The sequence below is a fragment of the Puma concolor genome, chromosome C2, assembly GCF_028749965.1.
Source record: "Puma concolor isolate L17-30 chromosome C2, mPumCon1.1.hap2, whole genome shotgun sequence".
In the NCBI taxonomy this organism is placed as follows: domain Eukaryota; kingdom Metazoa; phylum Chordata; class Mammalia; order Carnivora; family Felidae; genus Puma; species Puma concolor.
In genome coordinates, this window is record NC_141675.1 from 65929278 (window position 1) to 65949079 (window position 19802).

The 19802-nt window shown below is 35.0% G+C and overlaps 1 protein-coding gene and 1 pseudogene across 6 annotated transcripts in view; one reads left to right on the forward strand and one right to left on the reverse strand.

Moving 5' to 3' along the window:
• ECT2 (epithelial cell transforming 2) overlaps positions 1–13836 on the forward strand; it is a 114734-nt gene extending 100898 nt beyond the window's left edge. For 5 of the 6 annotated variants that reach the window (XM_086674727.1, XM_086674726.1, XM_086674728.1 and 2 more), the window contains 3 exons: positions 7208–7317; positions 8297–8443; positions 11699–13055. In XM_086674727.1, the coding sequence (XP_086530853.1) occupies positions 7208–7317; positions 8297–8443; positions 11699–11788 (347 nt within the window). In that variant the 3' untranslated portion in view covers positions 11789–13055. Of the gene's footprint in view, positions 1–7207; positions 7318–8296; positions 8444–11698; positions 13056–13357 lie in introns of those variants that run through there. The other variant, XR_015240127.1, reaches the window with a different exon arrangement.
• Positions 1172–1559, reverse strand: LOC112849370 (phosphatidylinositol N-acetylglucosaminyltransferase subunit P pseudogene; annotated as a pseudogene).
• Positions 13837–19802: the final 5966 nt, after the last annotated feature.

Here is a 19802-nt window from a genome sequence, read left to right on the forward strand (position 1 = left end):
CGTTGCCCACTCCCAGGTCTCTGACCTCATTCCTACTGGAACATGGCTAAATTTGCCAGGTGCAACACTGGCGATGGTGCAGACATCCAAAACTTCAGGCTCTATGTTCTACTGTTTATGAAAACTGGGGGTATTCAGCCCCTCTCCTTTTCCCAGTCATTGGTTTTGGAGAAGAGTGTTTCTTGTGAAATTCCCTATGTGCACTTTCACTCTTCTTTCTCTTTCTTTTTCTCTTGCTCTTCTCTCTGTGATCAGGCCTCCTCCCCATTGCAGTTCCCGCAGCTCTTCTCTCTCTACCCAGTTCAACTCTCTACAGCTTCTACCTTTCTTAATGTGGCATTTTTTTTCTCCTCCAGTTGTACATGTTTGCTCTCTGCCCTCAGATTGATTTCTTGGGTGTTCGCAGTGATTTGATGTTTATTTAGCTGTTTTTGAGGGACGAGACAAGACTAGTGTCTCCCTACTTCTTGCCATCTTAATCGAAAGCCTCCATTACTACTTTCTAATCTTGAACTTCGCAGATTTGTTTTCAGAACTAGTCTTAGGTACATGTGGATTTGGGGCTCATTATTATGTTGAGTAAATCATGAAATGTTTTTAGAATTATGTTAGTATGTTATTAAAAATTAGTTTTTGTTATGGTATAATTTTGGAGATTTAGAAGAATAAGGTTTTTTGGGGGAGGGGTTTCTTACTTTTACTGATAATTATTTTTTAAAAAAATCTGGTATATGGTGATGCAATATTTTATTTATTCTGTTAATAACTAATACTTTAGAACGTTTGTAATATTAATGGAAATTAATCTAAGAGAAGTTCAACTTGTTTCTTACATTTCAACATTGGGTATTAATAGAATCAAAATAATTATGGTCAAAATTAATACATCAAAAACATAATACCTGCTTGGTGTTGGTCTACGTACAATTAACTTTTTTGGCATAAAGTTCTTTGGCTGCAAGAAAGAACATTTGGTTTACTTTACTAATAGGAATATCTTTCTTTTTTTTTTTTTAATGTTTATTTTGAGAGTGAGAGAGAGAGTAAGCAGGGGATGAGCAGAGAGAGAGGGAGACAGAGAATCGTAAGTAGGCTCCACACTCTGTTAGCGTAGAGCCAATTACAGGGCTTGAACTCACAAACCATGAGATGATGACCTGAGCCAAAACCAAGAGTTGGAAGCTTAACCGACTGAGCCACCTAGGTGCCCCATGGAATATATCTTAATGCTGGGATAGCCTTTTCTTGGTATTTCTTCTGCCCTTGGTTTTTAGCATAGTTATCTGTGATTGTATGAATGGAGTTGAGTAGAAAGATACTTCTCATGTTTATTCCAAGTAAGTGTACATAACCAATTACTATAGGAATAAAGAGGTAGATGGGCAGTGCAACTGCACAATATTTTTGAGGCCAGTAGGTTAGTAAGTCTAAGGAATTTAGCCAAGATTCGGGAATAAAATCCTATATAATATATAGTATGAAGCCAAATTGGGAGCTTAAAAAAGAACAAAGCCACAGATCGCTTTTTCTGGCAATAGCGATGGTGAATTTTCCACCATTTTCCCTGTGGCTTTAACCACTCTCAGTGCCCAGTCTCCTGTGCAAGCGGTGGTCTGCAAGGCTCAGGGGGGCAAGAAAGGAAAAACTGAGCGAAAGGCCAGGTTGCAACAGCACCCCTAGAGTAAAAATTTTTAATATTTGGAAGAGAGAATGGGAACTATTAATAAGAAAAGGAGAGTAATAGGAAAAAAAACTTGGGAATATTGAAAACAAGTTTCCCCTATTTAGAGTTTTTGTCTGTGATTTGCCCTATTTACCTTCCTCTATGGAGAGAGAACTAAAAGAAGTACTTCATCTTTACATCTTAGTAAACAGCTATATTGTCTTCTCAGCCACCAGAACTACATAGATGTTTACCCTTTCAGCCATTCTGAACCCAGAGCCTTCTAGAAATGTGAAAGACCTCATATCTACCCTCAACAAATCAGAAGTAATTGAATATGAAATATGAAGCCATCTGCTCTCTTCAGTTCATATGGGGTTATTATATACTTAATAACAGTTCAGATAGCAACAGGAAAGACCGAGAGTCTCTTTTCTTTGTTAGCAACTGCTTAGGGATTTAAATTTCAGGGGCTTTTATTATTAAAAAAGCATTTCATCAAAATTAAACACACTTGGAGTTGAGTTTCTTTATATATACATTATACATTATGCATCTAAAAATTTTATTCAATGAGTAAATTAAAGTTTACCAGTATTTAGTTTTATATTCATATTATGAGTTTTACTAACTTAAATTGAACAGTAATATTTGCACATAACGAAACATTAAATAGAGGAAAGTGTAAAACATATGCACCTGTCCCACTATTTTCAGCAGTGCCACTTTTGATACTGTCATCCCTCTTTCCAGAAAGACAAGTGTAGACACATGCATTTCTTGTTAAATGTATTCCTAGGTAATTTTCTCTTTGTAATTCTATTCATAAATGAGATATTTTAGCTAAGTTGTTTTCTAGTTTTATATGCAGGTTAATCTTTGATATGTATGTTAGTTTTGTAACCACTTTTATTAAATTAATTCTCTTACTGTTTCTAATTGTGTCCCACCTAATTCCATTGTATTTTTCAGCATTTAATTTTTAAAAAAAATGTCATAGGCTGACCAATTTAGCATGAGCATTGATGAATTACTTTGTGTTTTGAAATCAAAACATCATGAAGGAAAATATATTTGTGTCAAAACATCCTTTTTCTGAATTTGTCTCTGTATCTAGGACATAAAAGGCTTCTATCAAATAGCTTTTAATATACATTTGTTGATTGAATGAAAACCAATTTGAAATGAAACTAAAATTGAAAATGAAATGAGAACAAAATCAAGTTTATAAAACTAAAGTGACAGCTGTGCTTAGTTTATGGTGTAATATGTACAGCAGTGTAGGAAATGTGATCCCTCTACTATAAGATGTAGGAAATCTTAATAATGCAGAGCCTTGCAGGTGTATGTGAATGAGGATGGGGGAGACTCGGGGATAGGCAGAGCTTGAATCACAGTCCCGACTGCTTTGTTTCCCATGGGTTGTCAAGATATTTTACTATTCAGAGTTATTTTGCAAATGATTATCTAGATAATTAACAGGAACCAATTGAAAAGTATTAGAACTTGTAACAGTTTAGTTTAAGTAACCAAATAAAAAATAAATACACACATATCAATAGTTTTCTCTATGCTGGCAGTAACCTACTAGAAAGTGTGGGAAATGGAGACCCCACTTCCCAGTAAAGCTTGGTGTGTAGATTTAGGAAATTTTAGTGTAAATCTAGGAATAGCCTTAAAAGAAATGAATGAAACCTATGTTAAGAAAACGATATACTTTACAGAGAAATCCATTATGTTCTTGAAAGAGAATGCTGGCTGGCATAAAGATGTCAATTCATTATAGTTTTTATAAAATCCTACAGGAAATTTCTGGATTTTGACAGAATGATTCCAAAGATAATTTTTAAAGAAAAAGCAACAACAAGAAAAGTAGAGAACAGGGGTGCCTGGGTGGCTCAGTTGGTTAAGCATCTAACTTCTGCTCAGGTCAAGATCTCACTGTTTGTGAGTTTGAGTCCTGAATTGGTGAGCTCAAGCCCTGCTTTGGGTGAGACCGGCCCCTCCCTCCCTCTCTCCCTCCCTCTCCCTCCCTCCCTCCTCATCCCCCTCTCCCTCTCCCTCTCCCTCTCCCTCTTTTCTCTCTCTCTCTCTCTCTCCCCCCCTCCCCCCACCCAGGCCCTTGCTCACTTGCACCCCGCTCTCTCTCTCTCTCTCTCTCTCTCTCTCAAAAAAAAAAAAAAACAAAAAAAAAAAAACAGTGCTTCTCTGATGAGATATTACATTATATTTTTAAAGTTACAATGATGCGAACACAACTGCACTATTAAAGGTGGATCAATGGAAAGGATACATGTCCCTGAAATAAGAGTTTATTGTATGATAAATGTAGTACTTTAACAATTTAATAAGATTGTTAACCTATGATGATAAGATAGTTGGTTAAATGCTTAGGGAAAATTAGATGTATATCCTAAACTTATATCTACATAAGTTTATAGGTAGATTCAAGAGTTGAAAGTGAAACCATCTCAAAAACCTATAGGAAAATGGAGATGTAGGTGGTGAATGTAGAATCTGGTTATTTGTTTTTTTGATGTTGAGTTTTGGGCATTTGCTATATATTTTGGATACTAATCCCTTCTCAGATATATCAGATATATGATTTACATTTTCTCCCATTTTGTGGGTTGCTGTCTCCTATATTGAATGGTGTCTTCTGCATATTTACCAGTTTTTATGAAATCCAATTTTCTGGCTTTTGTTGTTGTTGTTACCTCTGCCTGTGGTGTTGTATTCAAGATACTGCTGCTAAATCCAGTGCCTTGAAAATTTTGACCTCTGTGTTCCTTGTCTTCAAAGGTTTTGTAGTTTTAGTTCTTATATTTAGATCTTTGATCCATTACAAGTTAATTTTTGTATATGGAGTAAGATAAGGATCCAGCTTCATTCTTTGGCTTGTGGATATTTAGTTTTCCCAGCACCATTTATTGAAAAGACTGTCCTTCTCCTGTTGAATAGTCTTGATGCCCTTGTCAAATCATTTGACCATATTATATGAGGGTTCATTTCTGGGCTCTCTAGTCTGTTTCATTCCATTCTATTCTGTTTCTTAGGACAGTACCATATTATTTTGATTACAGTAGTAGGTTTTTAAACCAAGAAATTTAAGACTTCAAACTTTGTACTTTTTCCCCCTAATATTGTTTTGGCTATTTGGGGTCCCTTGTGATTCTGTATGAATTTTGGAATGAACTTTTTTTTTTGCAAAAATATTGGGATTTTTGTAGGAATTTCATTGAAGCTGTAGATTGCTTTAGGTAGTATTGACATCTTAATATTAAATCTTCCAATTCATGAACACAGGGTGTTTTTCCACTTATTCATGTCTTTAATTTTTTCAGCAGCATTTTACAGTTTACAGTATATGTCTTTCATCTCTTTGACTAAGTTTATTCCTAAGTATTGTATTTTTTTTGATGTTGTTATATTTATTTCTTAACAAGAAGAAAGTAAAGGCACTTTTTGTTCAAAAATAATGAAATAAAATTAATTCTCATCTAATCAGAAGAGACTTTTATCATTTGTTCATTAATAGTAATTTCTTTGAGTATCCAATGATATGGAAAAAACCAATAACATACAGCGAATTGGAAAATACAAGATATAAAACTGAATAGAATGACTCCAGTTTTGTTAAAATAAAACATTTCGTGCATATAGAAAAATATATGTAAGGAGTATGTTTAAATGTTAATAGCAAACAGTCACTACATTTGTGGAAATTTTTATTTTTAAAATTTTCTTCCAAATTTTTTATAATAGATGTGATTTTTTTTTTTTGTAACTTAGAAAAAAAGTTGTGCGTTTAAAAAAAGGCACGGCAGGGGCGCCTGGGTGGCGCAGTCGGTTAAGCGTCCGACTTCAGCCAGGTCACGATCTCGCGGTCCGTGAGTTCGAGCCCCGCGTCAGGCTCTGGGCTGATGGCTCGGAGCCTGGAGCCTGTTTCCGATTCTGTGTCTCCCTCTCTCTCTGCCCCTCCCCCGTTCATGCTCTGTCTCTCTCTGTCCCAAAAATAAATAAAAAACGTTGAAAAAAAATTTTTTTTAAAAATAAAAAATAAAAAAAGGCACGGTTACCTGAATGGGGTTAGATAAGCTGTGGACTCATTAGCAAATGGATGAAGTGGAATGAGAGGGTCTAGAGCTGGCAGGGTGGATTTGCTTGTTTTAAGAAAGTTTGGCAAAACCAAGCCTGTCTATGTGGGTGTCAGTGGTGAAGAGCCAAAAAGCAAGCATTTATAATTGTAGAATATAATATTTAAGGCTGTTTGTAAAGGAGCTTAACATTTTATTTCAAAGGACTACTATGCATTATCTCGTTTTATGATTCCTGTGGGTTAATTATACTAGATATTTTCTACATTTTGTAGATGAGAACATTTCCTGAAAAACCAATATTCACAGGGTTGTATAAGAGTCTCTCTAGCCACAGAATGACAGTGCTGGAGGATAGTCTTAATAGTGCTAGATTAGCGGGGGAACTTGCCGATGGCCTAGATTTATAAATTTAAAGGGCAAATTGGTATAGAAATATGCAAAACCTTTTTGTCTAACCTGCTTTTTTTGAAAAGCCCAAATGTAATTTGAGCAAGTGATATTTTGGGTTACTTGCAGATTAGTTGTCTCATTTAAGGTTAATTTTGACCAATGGTTCTTACATGAAATCTTTGACTCCTTTTATTTTATTTATTTATTTTTTTTTTAATTTTTTTTTTCAACGTTTATTTACTTTTGGGACAGAGAGAGACAGAGCATGAACGGGGGAGGGGCAGAGAGAGAGGGAGACACAGAATCGGAAACAGGCTCCAGGCTCTGAGCCATCAGCCCAGAGCCCGACGCGGGGCTCGAACTCACGGACCGCGAGATCGTGACCTGGCTGAAGTCGGACGCTTAACCGACTGCGCCACCCAGGCGCCCCTTTGACTCCTTTTAGAATGTAACATGAGCTATGAGCCCACTCCTCAGAAAAATGTCCTTTGCATTTATGCATACACAGAGATTTGCACATGATTTCAGGGAGGTTGCATACCTCCTGATTTCTATCCATTGCCACTTCTAGGAGCTCTTGATCACAGGTTTAGAACCTCCAATTTAGAATCTACCTAGATGTTAATTGAGGAAGAAAGGAAAACGTAGGAGAAAGTCTATGTTTTAATTTTAGATAGATTATCTCAAGAAAATTGTTTTTGATATTGGTTTTACAGCAGGCTTTATGCTTAGACATTTGTCCACTAAGTTTCTAGCTTGTTGGTTTTAGTGTTGTTAAAAAGATTTTATACTGAGTTCTTTTTCCAGTTGCTTTGGTGTCCATGGTCCTTGCAATGAATTTTTCATTTAGTGAATGCTAATTTTTTACTATCCTTAAATTAGTACATTTCAGAGTAGAAATTATGTGAAGCATATAAAAAATCTTGAGTAACTTCATTTATATATACTTCCATGTGTATATATATGGAAGGTTTGATTTTAGAAACAGTCGTGTATTTTTATTTTCTATTTTACTTACTTATTTTAAAATAATAAAAAGTGTTATATTTTCAACAGGAGAATCTTATTTACAGTGCTGATCCAGAATCCTTTGAAGTAAATACTAAAGATATGGACAGTACATTGAGTAGGGCATCTAGAGCAATAAAAAAGACTTCAAAAAAGGTGAGTCATAGTGAGCTTATTATTTAATATGTCTCCAAGATGTATTTTTCAGAGTATATTAAAATTATATTGCCACAGACATCAGTGTAAGGAGAGTCTGTATAGCAGAGCTGTTTTCTTGGTTCTAGGAAATGGCCCATAGAGGTAATAAGTTTTATTTCAGCACGTTCTATAGCGCTTGTTATCCCTTCCATTGATAGTGATACTTCTGTGACCTGTGCTTCAGTAGAAATGTACTGATGGTGGCTTAGATGCAGATATGTGTGCACTCATCTTAAATATTGTCTCAGATATTTTTCAGCAAAGGGCACATGACAGAGTCAGGAGACCTCGGATCTATTCCTAACCTTACGTATGTTTCAGTCTTCTAATGATGAAGATCACTTCCCTTCTTATCAGAGTTGAGGACTATGTAAGAATGTTGGTAATGGGCTTTTAAAAAGTAGAACTAGCATTATAATATTTTAAGCAAAATTTGCTGCCATCATCTGCTAAAGTTACAATTTTCTGTTGTTTGCTTTTGAGGGGAGGCTTTCTCCTTTATTTAACTATCTTTGTATCTCCAAGCATTTAATGTGTATGATATATAGTAGATAAACATGCTGAATAATGATTCAGTGAGCTCCTTCACTTTGTAATAAATAAATCGAGGTTCATGTGGCCTTGGGTTAGAGATTTCATGAGTAAATTTTAGCAAAATCAGATAAAAACCCAGATTTCTCCTCTTTGCAGACCCTGTTTTCCCTCCTACATTTTTTCTCCCATCAACTATGGTCCTTTATGAATGCAGAATGGAATAGTCTACAGTGTACTACCACAACTTTTCACTGTTTTGTCCAAAGAGATTCTAATTCTGCCATATAATCTTTGTAGAAAATCTTCATGTGTATTTGGCTTTGTTTATGTTCTTACCAGTTATATTAGATTTATTAGGCTTAATTTATTAGGCTTAATTAATTGTAACTTGTTTTAACTGTAGGTTACAAGAGCGTTCTCTTTCTCCAAAACTCCAAAAAGAGCTCTGCGAAGAGCCCTCATGACATCCCAAAGCTCAGTGGAGGGAAGAAGTCCTTCCAGCAATGACAAGCATGTAATGAGTCGTCTGTCTAGCACATCATCATTAGCAGTAAGTGACTTTGATCTAATGGGCTAAATGACTTACTCACATTTATGGAGTTGGTATGCAGTTTGTTAACTTTTTGAAGATGGAAATGTTAATACCTCCATTTTTTTTTTAATCTCTAAACTTCTAACTTGTTTATTGGGTAAAGGTAACTGAGAAAAACTTCACTTAATGAACTAGAGATATAGAGTGTAGTTTGATATGAAATTTTATTGGGATTGAGATACATTAAAAAATCTCTCAGAAAAGAAACCTATTTTAATGAGTCCATCACTTTAACTCATGTAAATAATGATGGTTCTGTTTATGTAGATTGGCTCCAATAAGATAGCGGAGATTGAGGGGTTTTTTTAAACCTAGAGGTTTTTTTTAAAAACCTAGTTCTGTGACGAGTAGAATATAAACTCTGAAGCTGAAGGATGATATGGATTCTAAATTCATGTGTATATTTTTAAATTTTTCCTGAATAATTCAAATTTCTAGTGGTGTTAGATGTATTTGATATTTAATATTGGGGACATTTCTAACATTCTAAGTATGTGAGTGATGTATTTGTTGTTTGTAAAATTATTATTGATCTAACCTACTAAGGTTAATAAAAGCAAGTAACACTTCTTTTTTTTTTAAGGTGGTTTGTTTTTTTTTTTTTTTTTTTATGTTTATTTTATTTTTGAGAGAGAGAGAGTGAGTACCCGAGCGTAAGCAGGGGAGGGGAAGAGACAGAGAGCGAGACATAGAATCTGAAGCAGGCTCCAGGCTCTGAGCTGTCAGCACAGAGCCCGACCCGGGGCTCAAACTCACAAACCTGTGAGATCATGACCTGAGCTGAGGTTGGCGCTCAACCAACTGAGCCACCCAGGTGCCCCAAGTGACTGTCACTTCTTAGTTGTGTGTCCTTCAGCAAGTTTCTTGTTCTCTTATCTTCCTTTTTGCAGCTGAGAAAAAAAGAGGTTAATAGTACTTAACCATATAGTGCTATTATAAGGATTAAATACACACACATACACACACATATATGTATGATGTGATTTTATATGAGAGGCAATTTGAATAGTGGTTAAGAGCATGAACTCTGGAACTCACATGTTCAAATCCTGGCTCAGCTATTTGCTAGCTGTAGGACTTTTGGCAAGTTATTTAAGGTCTCTCTGTTTCAATTTCACTATTAGTAAGATGAATTTAAAGTAGTAGCTGCAAGGATTATATAAGTTAATATATGAGAAGTGCTTTGAACAGTACCTGGCACATCATGAATGGTCTAGAGTTTTATGAGTGGTCACCTCTTATATAAAATTTATAGATAAGGTACATAATATTCAATAATTCTTACTTTTTTTAAAGCCAATTAAGTCTTGGTTAATACATCAAAGACTTACAGTTGAATCTATGAGTATGTTTATAAAAATTTTGGATGAAGGTTAGCCTTCCAATGGGAGCGAAGTTGTGCCTGATATTATAAATTTGTGCAAAGAAATTTGATAAATGAAAATGAATTAAAATGGACAAAATACAGTTAGGCCAAAGTACTATCCCTTGTTTACTTCCTGCATCTATAGTAACTATTATAAACATTTCTCTTCAAATGAATATAATTGGACTTTATGGAAAATTTTTAGAAAATTATTTATAATTTTGTCACTCCTATGTAGATAATATAAGAAGTACCTAAAATATCTTTAAGACATTCATGTCCTCTTCTCAATTGCTTATTTCTGTTCTAACAGATTGCCCATTTTGTTTCCACAAGCAATACAGTTGGATTTACTAAGTATGCTTATGTACAGTGCTCAAACTCTACTGGTGGGCGCTCTCAAAACTCCTGGTTTTGATCTATACGTCATTCTACCTCACAAGCTAGCTTTTCAGAGATACTAGACGGAACTGTTGATTTTTCAAATTTGCAAAAAAGTCCTATCCAAGTCATCTTTGACATTTGTGAAGAATTAGGAGATATGCCAGCCAGTAATGGAAACAAGCCTCGTGAAGTTTAATGTGAGCTTATTAGCTATTTGAAATGTGTATTTGTGAAAAAAGAAAGTATTCTTTCTTCATTGAATCTTTATTAGGTGGGTGGGGACTTTTGAATTCACAACTTTATACCTTCTTTGAATTCACAACAGGTTAGGCTTAATAGAGTTTGTGCTATGTGTTAGGTGTATTGACACATAAAGATATTTTTTGGTAGGTAATTTACTCTTAAGTCCAGAAAAAAGTCAATCCCATTAGAAATTTTCCTGTTTATGAAAATGATCGTTTTAAAGAATAGTAATAATTGTGATCTAAAATGGATTTTTATTCCAAATCTTATTCTTAATCTTAGATTTATGGCACTTACATAAAATTTTGCTTTTTAATATGGCATATCATAAATGTTTCACCTAAAAATAAAGTAAGCTTTTATACTATCTACTTAAATCATCTTTGTTATCACTTGAATGGCAGTACTTTACCAACCCAGCTCTTTAAGCACTACATTTTACTACCTTGTTGATGAGAACTTACAGCCAGCTACCTGCGGACTCTTAGTATGGTTAGCCATTCATATGGTATGTTAAAATAAAGTAGTAGCTTTCTTTAGAACTCATTTTGATTTACACGCACTCTTAGATTTTGGCTGTTCTTGTGCATGTTTTTTTGTTATTGTTGAAAATTCTGAGGATATTTAACTTTGACCTCTGAAACCATAAGTTTAGATAGCTTAGTAACTTAATCTCTATTATAAGAAGTGCTGCTATTTTGCTTTTTATATGGAGCAAACTTACACACACACACACACACACACACACACACCTATGTATGGGTTGTGCACATGATACAGACTCTCTAGGAGTGTATGACCTTTAATCATAGAGAATTATTTCTCATGAAGTAATTTCACTCCTCTGAATTTTGCTTTATGATTAAGAAGAAACTACTAGGGTTTGTTTTTTTTACCTCAAAAACTTACTAATTTATAAACTTTTAAAATAACCTGAAGTTATTTTAGTACCTTCCCAGCAGTAAGCCAGTATCTATTCCATTTGAGTTAATATGTAGTTAACTAGTCCATTTTTTTTTCAGAATGCTAAAATAGTTTTATGTTTTCTCCCTATCCCCCTCCCCTAATTTAAATTCTTTTATTTATTTGAAGAGTTTAGAATTTTCAGATGTTTTTTAATTAATTGTATTAATTTTAAAATGATATGCATGATCCTAAACTGTGTTATACTTTTTTAAAAGAAAACTTTTAAGTATAAAATATTTGTCTTGTTTTTACAGGGTATCCCATCACCCTCCCTTGTCAGCCTGCCTTCCTTCTTTGAAAGGAGAAGTCATACTTTAAGTCGATCTACAACTCATTTGATATGAAGCTTAAAAAATCTTAATTTAGAGCAACTTATAAACACTTCATACTTAAAAACTGACTTAAATGGTACTTGTCATTAGCACTTGGGGAAAGCTGGAAAGAATGTAGGTAACACTAAACTGTGCCATTTGATTTTCTTCTTTAAAGTGTAAGGTTAACCTCTTACATTTTTTTAAGTAATTCATGTAAAAAATTATATTGATTTTGATGTAATTTTTCTCTTCCCTCGAGTCCTTCATTCAAAGACCAATAATTTAAATTATTCACGATATTAGTAGCTTTGCAACTTGATAACAGTAAATAAATTTTATTGGTGGATGCGAAATACCGCTGTGAATCTCTTTGTATATAGTGTCAATGAATGAATTTTTGGAAATACCTATTTGTGTATCTCAATTTGTGAAGAAATTAAGTGATATCACAGTACTTACTAGATAAAAAACCACAGATTCCTGATTAATAGTGGGGACTTGTTTCACATGTGCTATTTGAAATAGTTGTTTAACTGCTTCTGTTGCAGTTTATTTTATTCTCAAGTGTTTTCGAGATCTAGAGTGGATTTTTAAAGATTTGCCCTTATTAATAAGAATAATGGTTAAAGGAGATTGTTTCAAAATACTTTTGCAAATTGAGATAAGGACAGAAAGATTAAAGAATAATGTATATTTTGTCAAACATGATATTAGGGTATACTTATAACTTTTTCAGAGACCATATATTTTCGGTGATTTTAGCCACTAGCAAATCTTCACTTAGTTTGATAGTGTGTGAAATTTTATTGTGAAGGATAAGACCATGGGAGAAGTTGTGGGATAGAGTGTTTATACTTTTTATGAAATAATTCTAAAGTTGGCACCAGTTTTACTAATTTGCTGTAAAATACATAGGTATGTGTATGGTCTACCTTTTATTTTGGTCCTATAATTAAATGTAAAATCAAAATACATTTATTTGCTGTTGTAAAATATTTTTCAAACCCTGATGTTAATTTTCACAATAGTTTTTGTTTTTGTTTTTGTTTTATAGTCCGTGATAACAAAATAATCAAGTTCCTATGAATAAATGCACTTTTAGTTCCTATCTGTAGGGAGTACTGCAAACATTTAATTGTCATTTAACAATTTCAATCATCTCCTTTATTAGTATAACTGACTATATAGATTTTTTTCTGTGCCACATATTTGCCATTTTTAAATAGTAAATGACTATTGATATATTTTAAAAGCAGTGTATTAGTAAGAACTTTGTAAATAAATACTTAAAACTCAAGTATATCTTGTTTCATGTTTTAAACAATTCCTTTACACAGATTTTCATAGCTCGGTATGAATGCTTGCATCTACCTCTGCTCTCATATATTTGCTTGCGTATTTATTTGCCTATTCCTTTCTCCATTAATATTTTTGACCATTACATCTACTGAGCTTTATGTAGGATGACAGCTTTTAATCTAGAATCTATTTTGCAGAATGGGTGTAGTGAATCCTATGATAGTTTATATAAAATTTTGTGTTTATGTGCATGTATGCATTTTTCTGGCGGAAATTACACAGCTTTTATCATTTTATTAGAAATGGAGCTGTGATTCCCTCCAAAAGTATGGTGTTTCCAGTGAGAGAAAATAACCTGAGATAAGGCATGAAGTTGGAAACATATTGGATGAACACTGGCAAAATATTAGCAGGTAGTTAATTTTAACTTTAAAAGGAATGCCTCTAGTTTTTCTCATGATACCTGCTCTACAACTAGTATTTTTGTTATATCCCCGTTATCAATTAAAGACTGTTTGTATGGGGGTGCATGGGTGGTGCAGTCAGTTAGGTATCCACTTTCAACTCAGGTCATTATCTTATGATTCGTGAGTTCAAGCCCCACATCGGGCTGTCAGCACAGAACCCACTTCACATCTGCTTCTCTTTCTGCTCGAAATTCTTCTCTCTCTCAAAAATAAATAAACATGAAAAAAAAAAAGACTGTATACTTAATCTGTTAAGATGCTTTATCATGTATGGATATTAAATATAATTAAGCTTTCCTTCTCTATTGAGAACATGTTTTATTTAGTGATCTTTAATCAGTTGCATTACAGTAATACATTTTGTAATGTTAATCTATTCTTGTATTTGCAGGCTACACCATATAATTTTCCACATGAGGTATTAAACATAGAACCATAACAATAAAGAATCACATTTATGAAAGAGATGTAAGAAAATGTTAACTCTATAACAAATTTGAAAATCTGGAGGACCTAGACAAAGTATAGCCAAAGTTGACTCAAGAGGAAGTAGAGAATTCTAATGGCCCAATAAATAGCACAAGTTAAATATGCACTGCTAAAAAAAAGATGCAAATTCCAAATGATTTTAAAGCTGAGTGCCAGCATTTAAAGACTACTTAATGTATAGTAATAGTCATACTTTGCAGAATTAAAAAAGATTGTCAGCTATGCAGTTCATTTTGTGAAGTTAACATAAACTTTATATTAACGTTTTAAAAGGATAATGTAAGAAAGAGAAGTACTGATTAATTTCAATTATGAATATAGAAGCATAAATTAAATAAATTATTAACAATTAAGTCTAGAAGTATAATTAAAATAACAGTCCAGCCAAATATATGACCATTGGACTGATTAATAAACATGGTAAGTCTAGATCGACATAATGATCATGGTAAATGGAACATACTTCTCTTGACTGAAGGAAGAAGGATCAGTCATGTGACATACAACATGATTACAGGATAATGGTGCATTACATTGATTTGAAATCTGAATATATCCTCATCTATTGCTTTAGCCTTCTTAGACTAAAACAGTTTGATTCAAGTTTATATCTCAACTCAGTACCATTAGGGAGCCAAAATGGGAATCAGTTTCCTAGATGGCTGCAATATTAATGCTAAAGAGACTTTTGAATTGTTTTAGGGATTTTACTGCATCAAATAGTGTTCTTTCAAGAATACAAATGTGGTTCAACATTTGGAAGTTTACCAGTATGACTTATTGACAGTTTATAGGAGAAAAAAAAAATGACATCAATATTTTCTATAAGGTCATTTAGTAAAATTCAGCCACTGTTCTTCATAAAATTCCAACTAAGGACTTTTGGGCAATATGACTAAATACATTCAGAGTGGGTGTCCTTCTAATAGAAAAATTAAACGTTTATGAAATATTTATTTACTTAGAAAGCACATGCAAGCAGGGGAGGGGCAGAGAAAGAGAGAGAGAGGGAGACAGGATCCTGAAGCAGTCCCTGCGCTATTAGCACTGAGCCTTAGCAGGGCTTGAACGCACAAGATCGTGATCTGAGCCGAAGTTCGTTGCTTAAACAACTGAGCCAGCCAGGCTGAAATATAATTTAAAAATAATTTTAGTATATAACTGAGGTTAAAAGAAAAATATGGAAATCTCCAGGTGTGGGAAATTGATAGAAATCTAAGCCAATCAATCAAAATACAGGTTTGTGTTTGTGGTGTGTAAATGACAAGTTGTGTCTAGAATGTATGTGCATATACCAAGGGTTAAGAATGACCAATCAGTTGAAGGAGTGAGAGAACTTACTCTATCAGAAACAAGGTTTATTATAAAACTAATAATCAGGGGCTCCTGGATAGTTGAGTCAGTTAAGCGTCCAACTCTTGGTTTTGGCTCAGGTCATGATTTCACAGTTTGTGAGATCAAGCCCCTGCATTGGGCTCTGTGCTGATAGATGGAAACTGCTTGGGATTTTGTGTCTCTGTCTCTCTCTCTCTGCTACCCCCCTTCAAAATAATAAACATTTCACAAAAATAACTAGTAGTCAAGACAGCGAGATATTGGAAGGCTCAGTGCACTGAGCACAAATAAATTAATGGATCATAATTGAAAACCAATAAACTAACAAAAGTGGCACTTTAAAACTGAACACAGTGAACACATTATTCAATAAATGGTGCTGAGGAAAATAGGTATCTTTTGTCTTTAAAGAGAAAAATCTAATATCTTCACACTCTATACAAAATTAATTCCAAGGGAATTAGAGATGTAAATATGAAAAGTGAAACTATAAAAATTTTACTAGATAATATAGGAGAGTATCTTAATCTGTCTCGGGCTGGAAAATGTTGCTCAAATGTGTCACTATGTTTAAGATAATTATAGTAAGAAAGACTGATAAATCTGCATTAAAATTAGGAACTTCTTGGGGCGCCTGGGTGGCGCAGTCGGTTAAGCGTCCGACTTCAACCAGGTCACGATCTCGTGGTCCGGGAGTTCGAGCCCCGCGTCAGGCTCCGGGCTGATGGCTCAGAGCCTGGAGCCTGTTTCCGATTCTGTGTCTCCCTCTCTCTCTGCCCCTCCCCCGTTCATGCTCTGTCTCTCTCTGTCCCAAAAATAAATAAACGTTGAAAAAAAAAAAAAAATTAGGAACTTCTTGTCCTGAAAAGACATCATTAAGAGCAAAAGTCACAGAGGAGATGTTCACAATACACATAGCTGATAAGGGACTCACCTAGAAGTGGATTATAAAGAACTAAAAAGCCAAAAATATTAGACATGCCTGTAGAAAAACAAGCATTTCATAATTGAAAAAATGAAGTGGTTAATATTGCTGGATCGTATGGTAGTTCTATTTTTAATTTTTGAGGTACTTCCATACTGCTTTCCATCGTGGCTGCACCAATTTACATTTCCATCAATAATTCACAAGAGTTGGCTTTTCCCCACATTTTTACCATCTCTTGTTATCTTTTACCTTTCTGATAATAGCCAATTCTAACTGGTATGAGAGGATATCTCATTGCATTTAAATTTGCATTTTCTTGATAATTAGTGATGTTGAGCACATTTTTATACCTGTTAGCCACCTGTATGTATTTGGAAAATGTCTGTTCAGGTCCTCTACTCAGTTTTAATTGGATTGTTTTCTTTCTTTGCTATTCAGTTGTATGATTATGTATTTTGGATATTACCTCCTTATCAGCTACATGATTTGCAGATATTTTCTTGTATTCATTAGATTGCCTTTTCATTTTGTTGATAGTTTCCTCTGCTGTGCAGAAGCTTTTTCATTTGATGTAGTCAAAGCTTGTGTATTTTTGCTTTTACTGGTTGTCTTTGCTTTCAGTATCAAATCCAAGCCTTACCAAGACCAGTGTCAGGGAGCTTACCACCTATGTTTTCTTCTAGGAGTTTTATGGTTTCAGGTCTTCCTTTCAAGTCTTTAATCCATTTTGAGTTAATTTTTTGTGTATGTTGAAGATAGAGGTCTAGTTTGATTCTTTTACATGTGGCTCTCCAGTTTTCCCAACACTGTTTATTGAAGAACCTGTCCTTTCCTCACTGTATAGTCTTAGCTCCTTTGTTGTAAGTTAATTGACCACATATGCATGAGTTTATTTGTGGGCTCTTCGTTTCTTCCATTGAGCAATGTATGTTTTTATGCCAATGCCATATTGTTTGTGTTACTGTAGCTTTGTAATATAGTTTGAAATTGGAGGCTGGGGGTGATGGCTCCAGCTCCATTCTTTTTCAAGATTCCTTTGGCTATTTGGGTCTTCTGTGGTTCCCTATAAATTTTAGGATTGTTTCTTCTTTTCTTGTAAAAAAAATGCCATTGTAATTTTGATACAGACTGCGTTATGTTATGATTGCTTTGGATAGAGTGGACATTTTAACAGTATTAATTCTTTCAGTCCATGAGCATGGAATATCTTTCCATTTATTTGAATCTTCTTTAGCTGCTTTTATTAATGTCTTGTAGTTTCAGTGTACAGATCTTTTACCTCCTTGGTTAAATTTATTCCTAGATACTTTATTCTTTTTAATGCTTCATTCCCTCCTTTTATAAAAAGGCTTTCCTCCTTTGGCTTTTGTGTCACTACTTTTTTCCCTGCTACCTGTTGAGCTACATCTCAACAGATCTCTTTAAGTGCATAAAATAATCTTTTCCCATCCTTTATATGTAGATGCTCCCCAAATAATCCATCTTTGGTTCTTATTTCTTTGTTTCTTACATACACTATACTATTTTGTGTGTGTATGTATGTATGTACGTATGTATCTCTATCCCTACATCTATGTCCATGTATCTATAAAACTGTATCTATTTATAATACATCCCCTGATTTAAAACCATCTCACACTTTGTAGTTTTAAATCTGAGGTCTCTTCTCCTTCCTTCACCCCTGTAATACTGTTTTTTTTTCTCTACAGCTTTCTGTGAATGGCATTACCATCCACACTATCACCTGAGCCAGACACCTGAGAATCATCCTATGTTTTGGCTTGTCTCTCTTATTCTTCATAGTCAGCCAGCTGATCCCACATCCTTAGGGTCTCATAAATGAATCCATGCCCTCATCTCTATTCCAACTGTTATGCTTTATTTCAGGCATACATGACTTTCTCCTGGATTTATGTGGTAATCTAATCCACTCTTAGCTTCAGATCCGCAAAAGCACAATGTGGAACAAGACTTGTATTCAAGATGGTGGTGGTGGGGGCGGAGGGGGGGAGGTTTGTTGTTTTTGAGGTGGTTTGTCTTGAGGAGTAGCAATGAAGAAACAGAGGGAAAGCCAACACAGTTTGCTTTATCAAGTTGGCCACTTGATAAAGTGAAAAAATTTTATTTGTTGTGTGAAAGGGGGAAGCATTGATTTCTCTGCTTCCATCCCCAGTTTTTTTAGGTTAGGTTTCCAGCAGTTCCAGGCAGCATGTGCATGAATGTCTAGCAATTTTGACACCACAAAGCCTCAGAAATGGCCTGGGGCAGAAGTGAGGTAGGTAGCACATACTCCAGGAATGGCTTCAGTAAGACAGAGGGGTTTTGAGGTAGATTAGGAAGTGTCTGATTTCCCTTCTCACTGATATTTTTCTTCTCCTTCTATGGTCCATCCTTTAGAGCCAGAGTAATCTTCCCAAGCCTGTTGAAAACGTTGTGATGTCTCTGCTAGAGACTTCCAGAAAAATGTAGGCTTCTTAGCATATTACATTGGTCCTCCCTTTATGATCTGCCCCCATTCTACCTCCTTAGGTCCCTCACTCACCACTTCCTCTAGGAAACCTTCCCAGAACATTCCTCACTCTTATTCTGGCTCCTTATCTATACTGTACCCTCTTCCTCAAATGCCCACCCTCTCCTTTTTTGCTGAAATATCCTCTCCTTTAAGAAGCCTTCCTTGTCACTCTATATCTCAGGCTAGGTTAGTTCCCCTTCTGCATGTTCTAGCAGCATTCTGTGTTTGTTTGCCTTCATCACAGTACTTAAATTTTGTTACTTTTCGGGGGTCGAATTTATCTGTTAAACTAGATTGTCAATTCCTAGCACAGAACCTGACAGGTAACAGATGCTCACTAACTTGAAATTGTTCCAGTATATCGGGGAAAGTGCACCAGCTATATCACTGATGTGAAGAATAACCACATTCAGTGTATGTCTAAATACCTTTGGGGTTTTAGTTCCTCTCAGCAGGTATAAATTGAACATGTTCCTGTTAGATGTGCCATAGGAAGATGCAGATTGTAAACATCGTACGGAAGAGCGTTAGGTAAAGCAAAGAGAAAGGGAGCAGCTCTGACATGTGCAGTGGTCCAGAGAGCAGTCTTGTTGTTCCTGATGGAAACCGCTTGGCTGATCGCCTGCCTGGAAGAAGTGCGAAAGCTGATAACCTCTGTAGCAATCCATCGGAGGGAGTGTTTCAGCCATCCACATACACTGCCTCCACATGCTGAAGCTAGAAGAGCAGCCACAGGAGCCTGGATGAAATCGGGCTGCGGGCCAGGATCATTTTCGTAGAGTTTGAAAATGTGACATAAGGCACTAATATCGTACCTCCCCAGGATTTGAGCCTCGCTGCCAAGAGGAGTGGCGTTGCTGGAAATAACCCTGGGAAAGTGTGGCAGAGACCTGGGAAAATATTGTAGGCTGCGAGATTATTTTTCACTTCCAAATAAATCTGCCAGGCTGAATTCATTTGCAAAAGAATAGATTAAGCTTGATTTGTTTGGCTTTTGTGGTTTCAACTTCCCTA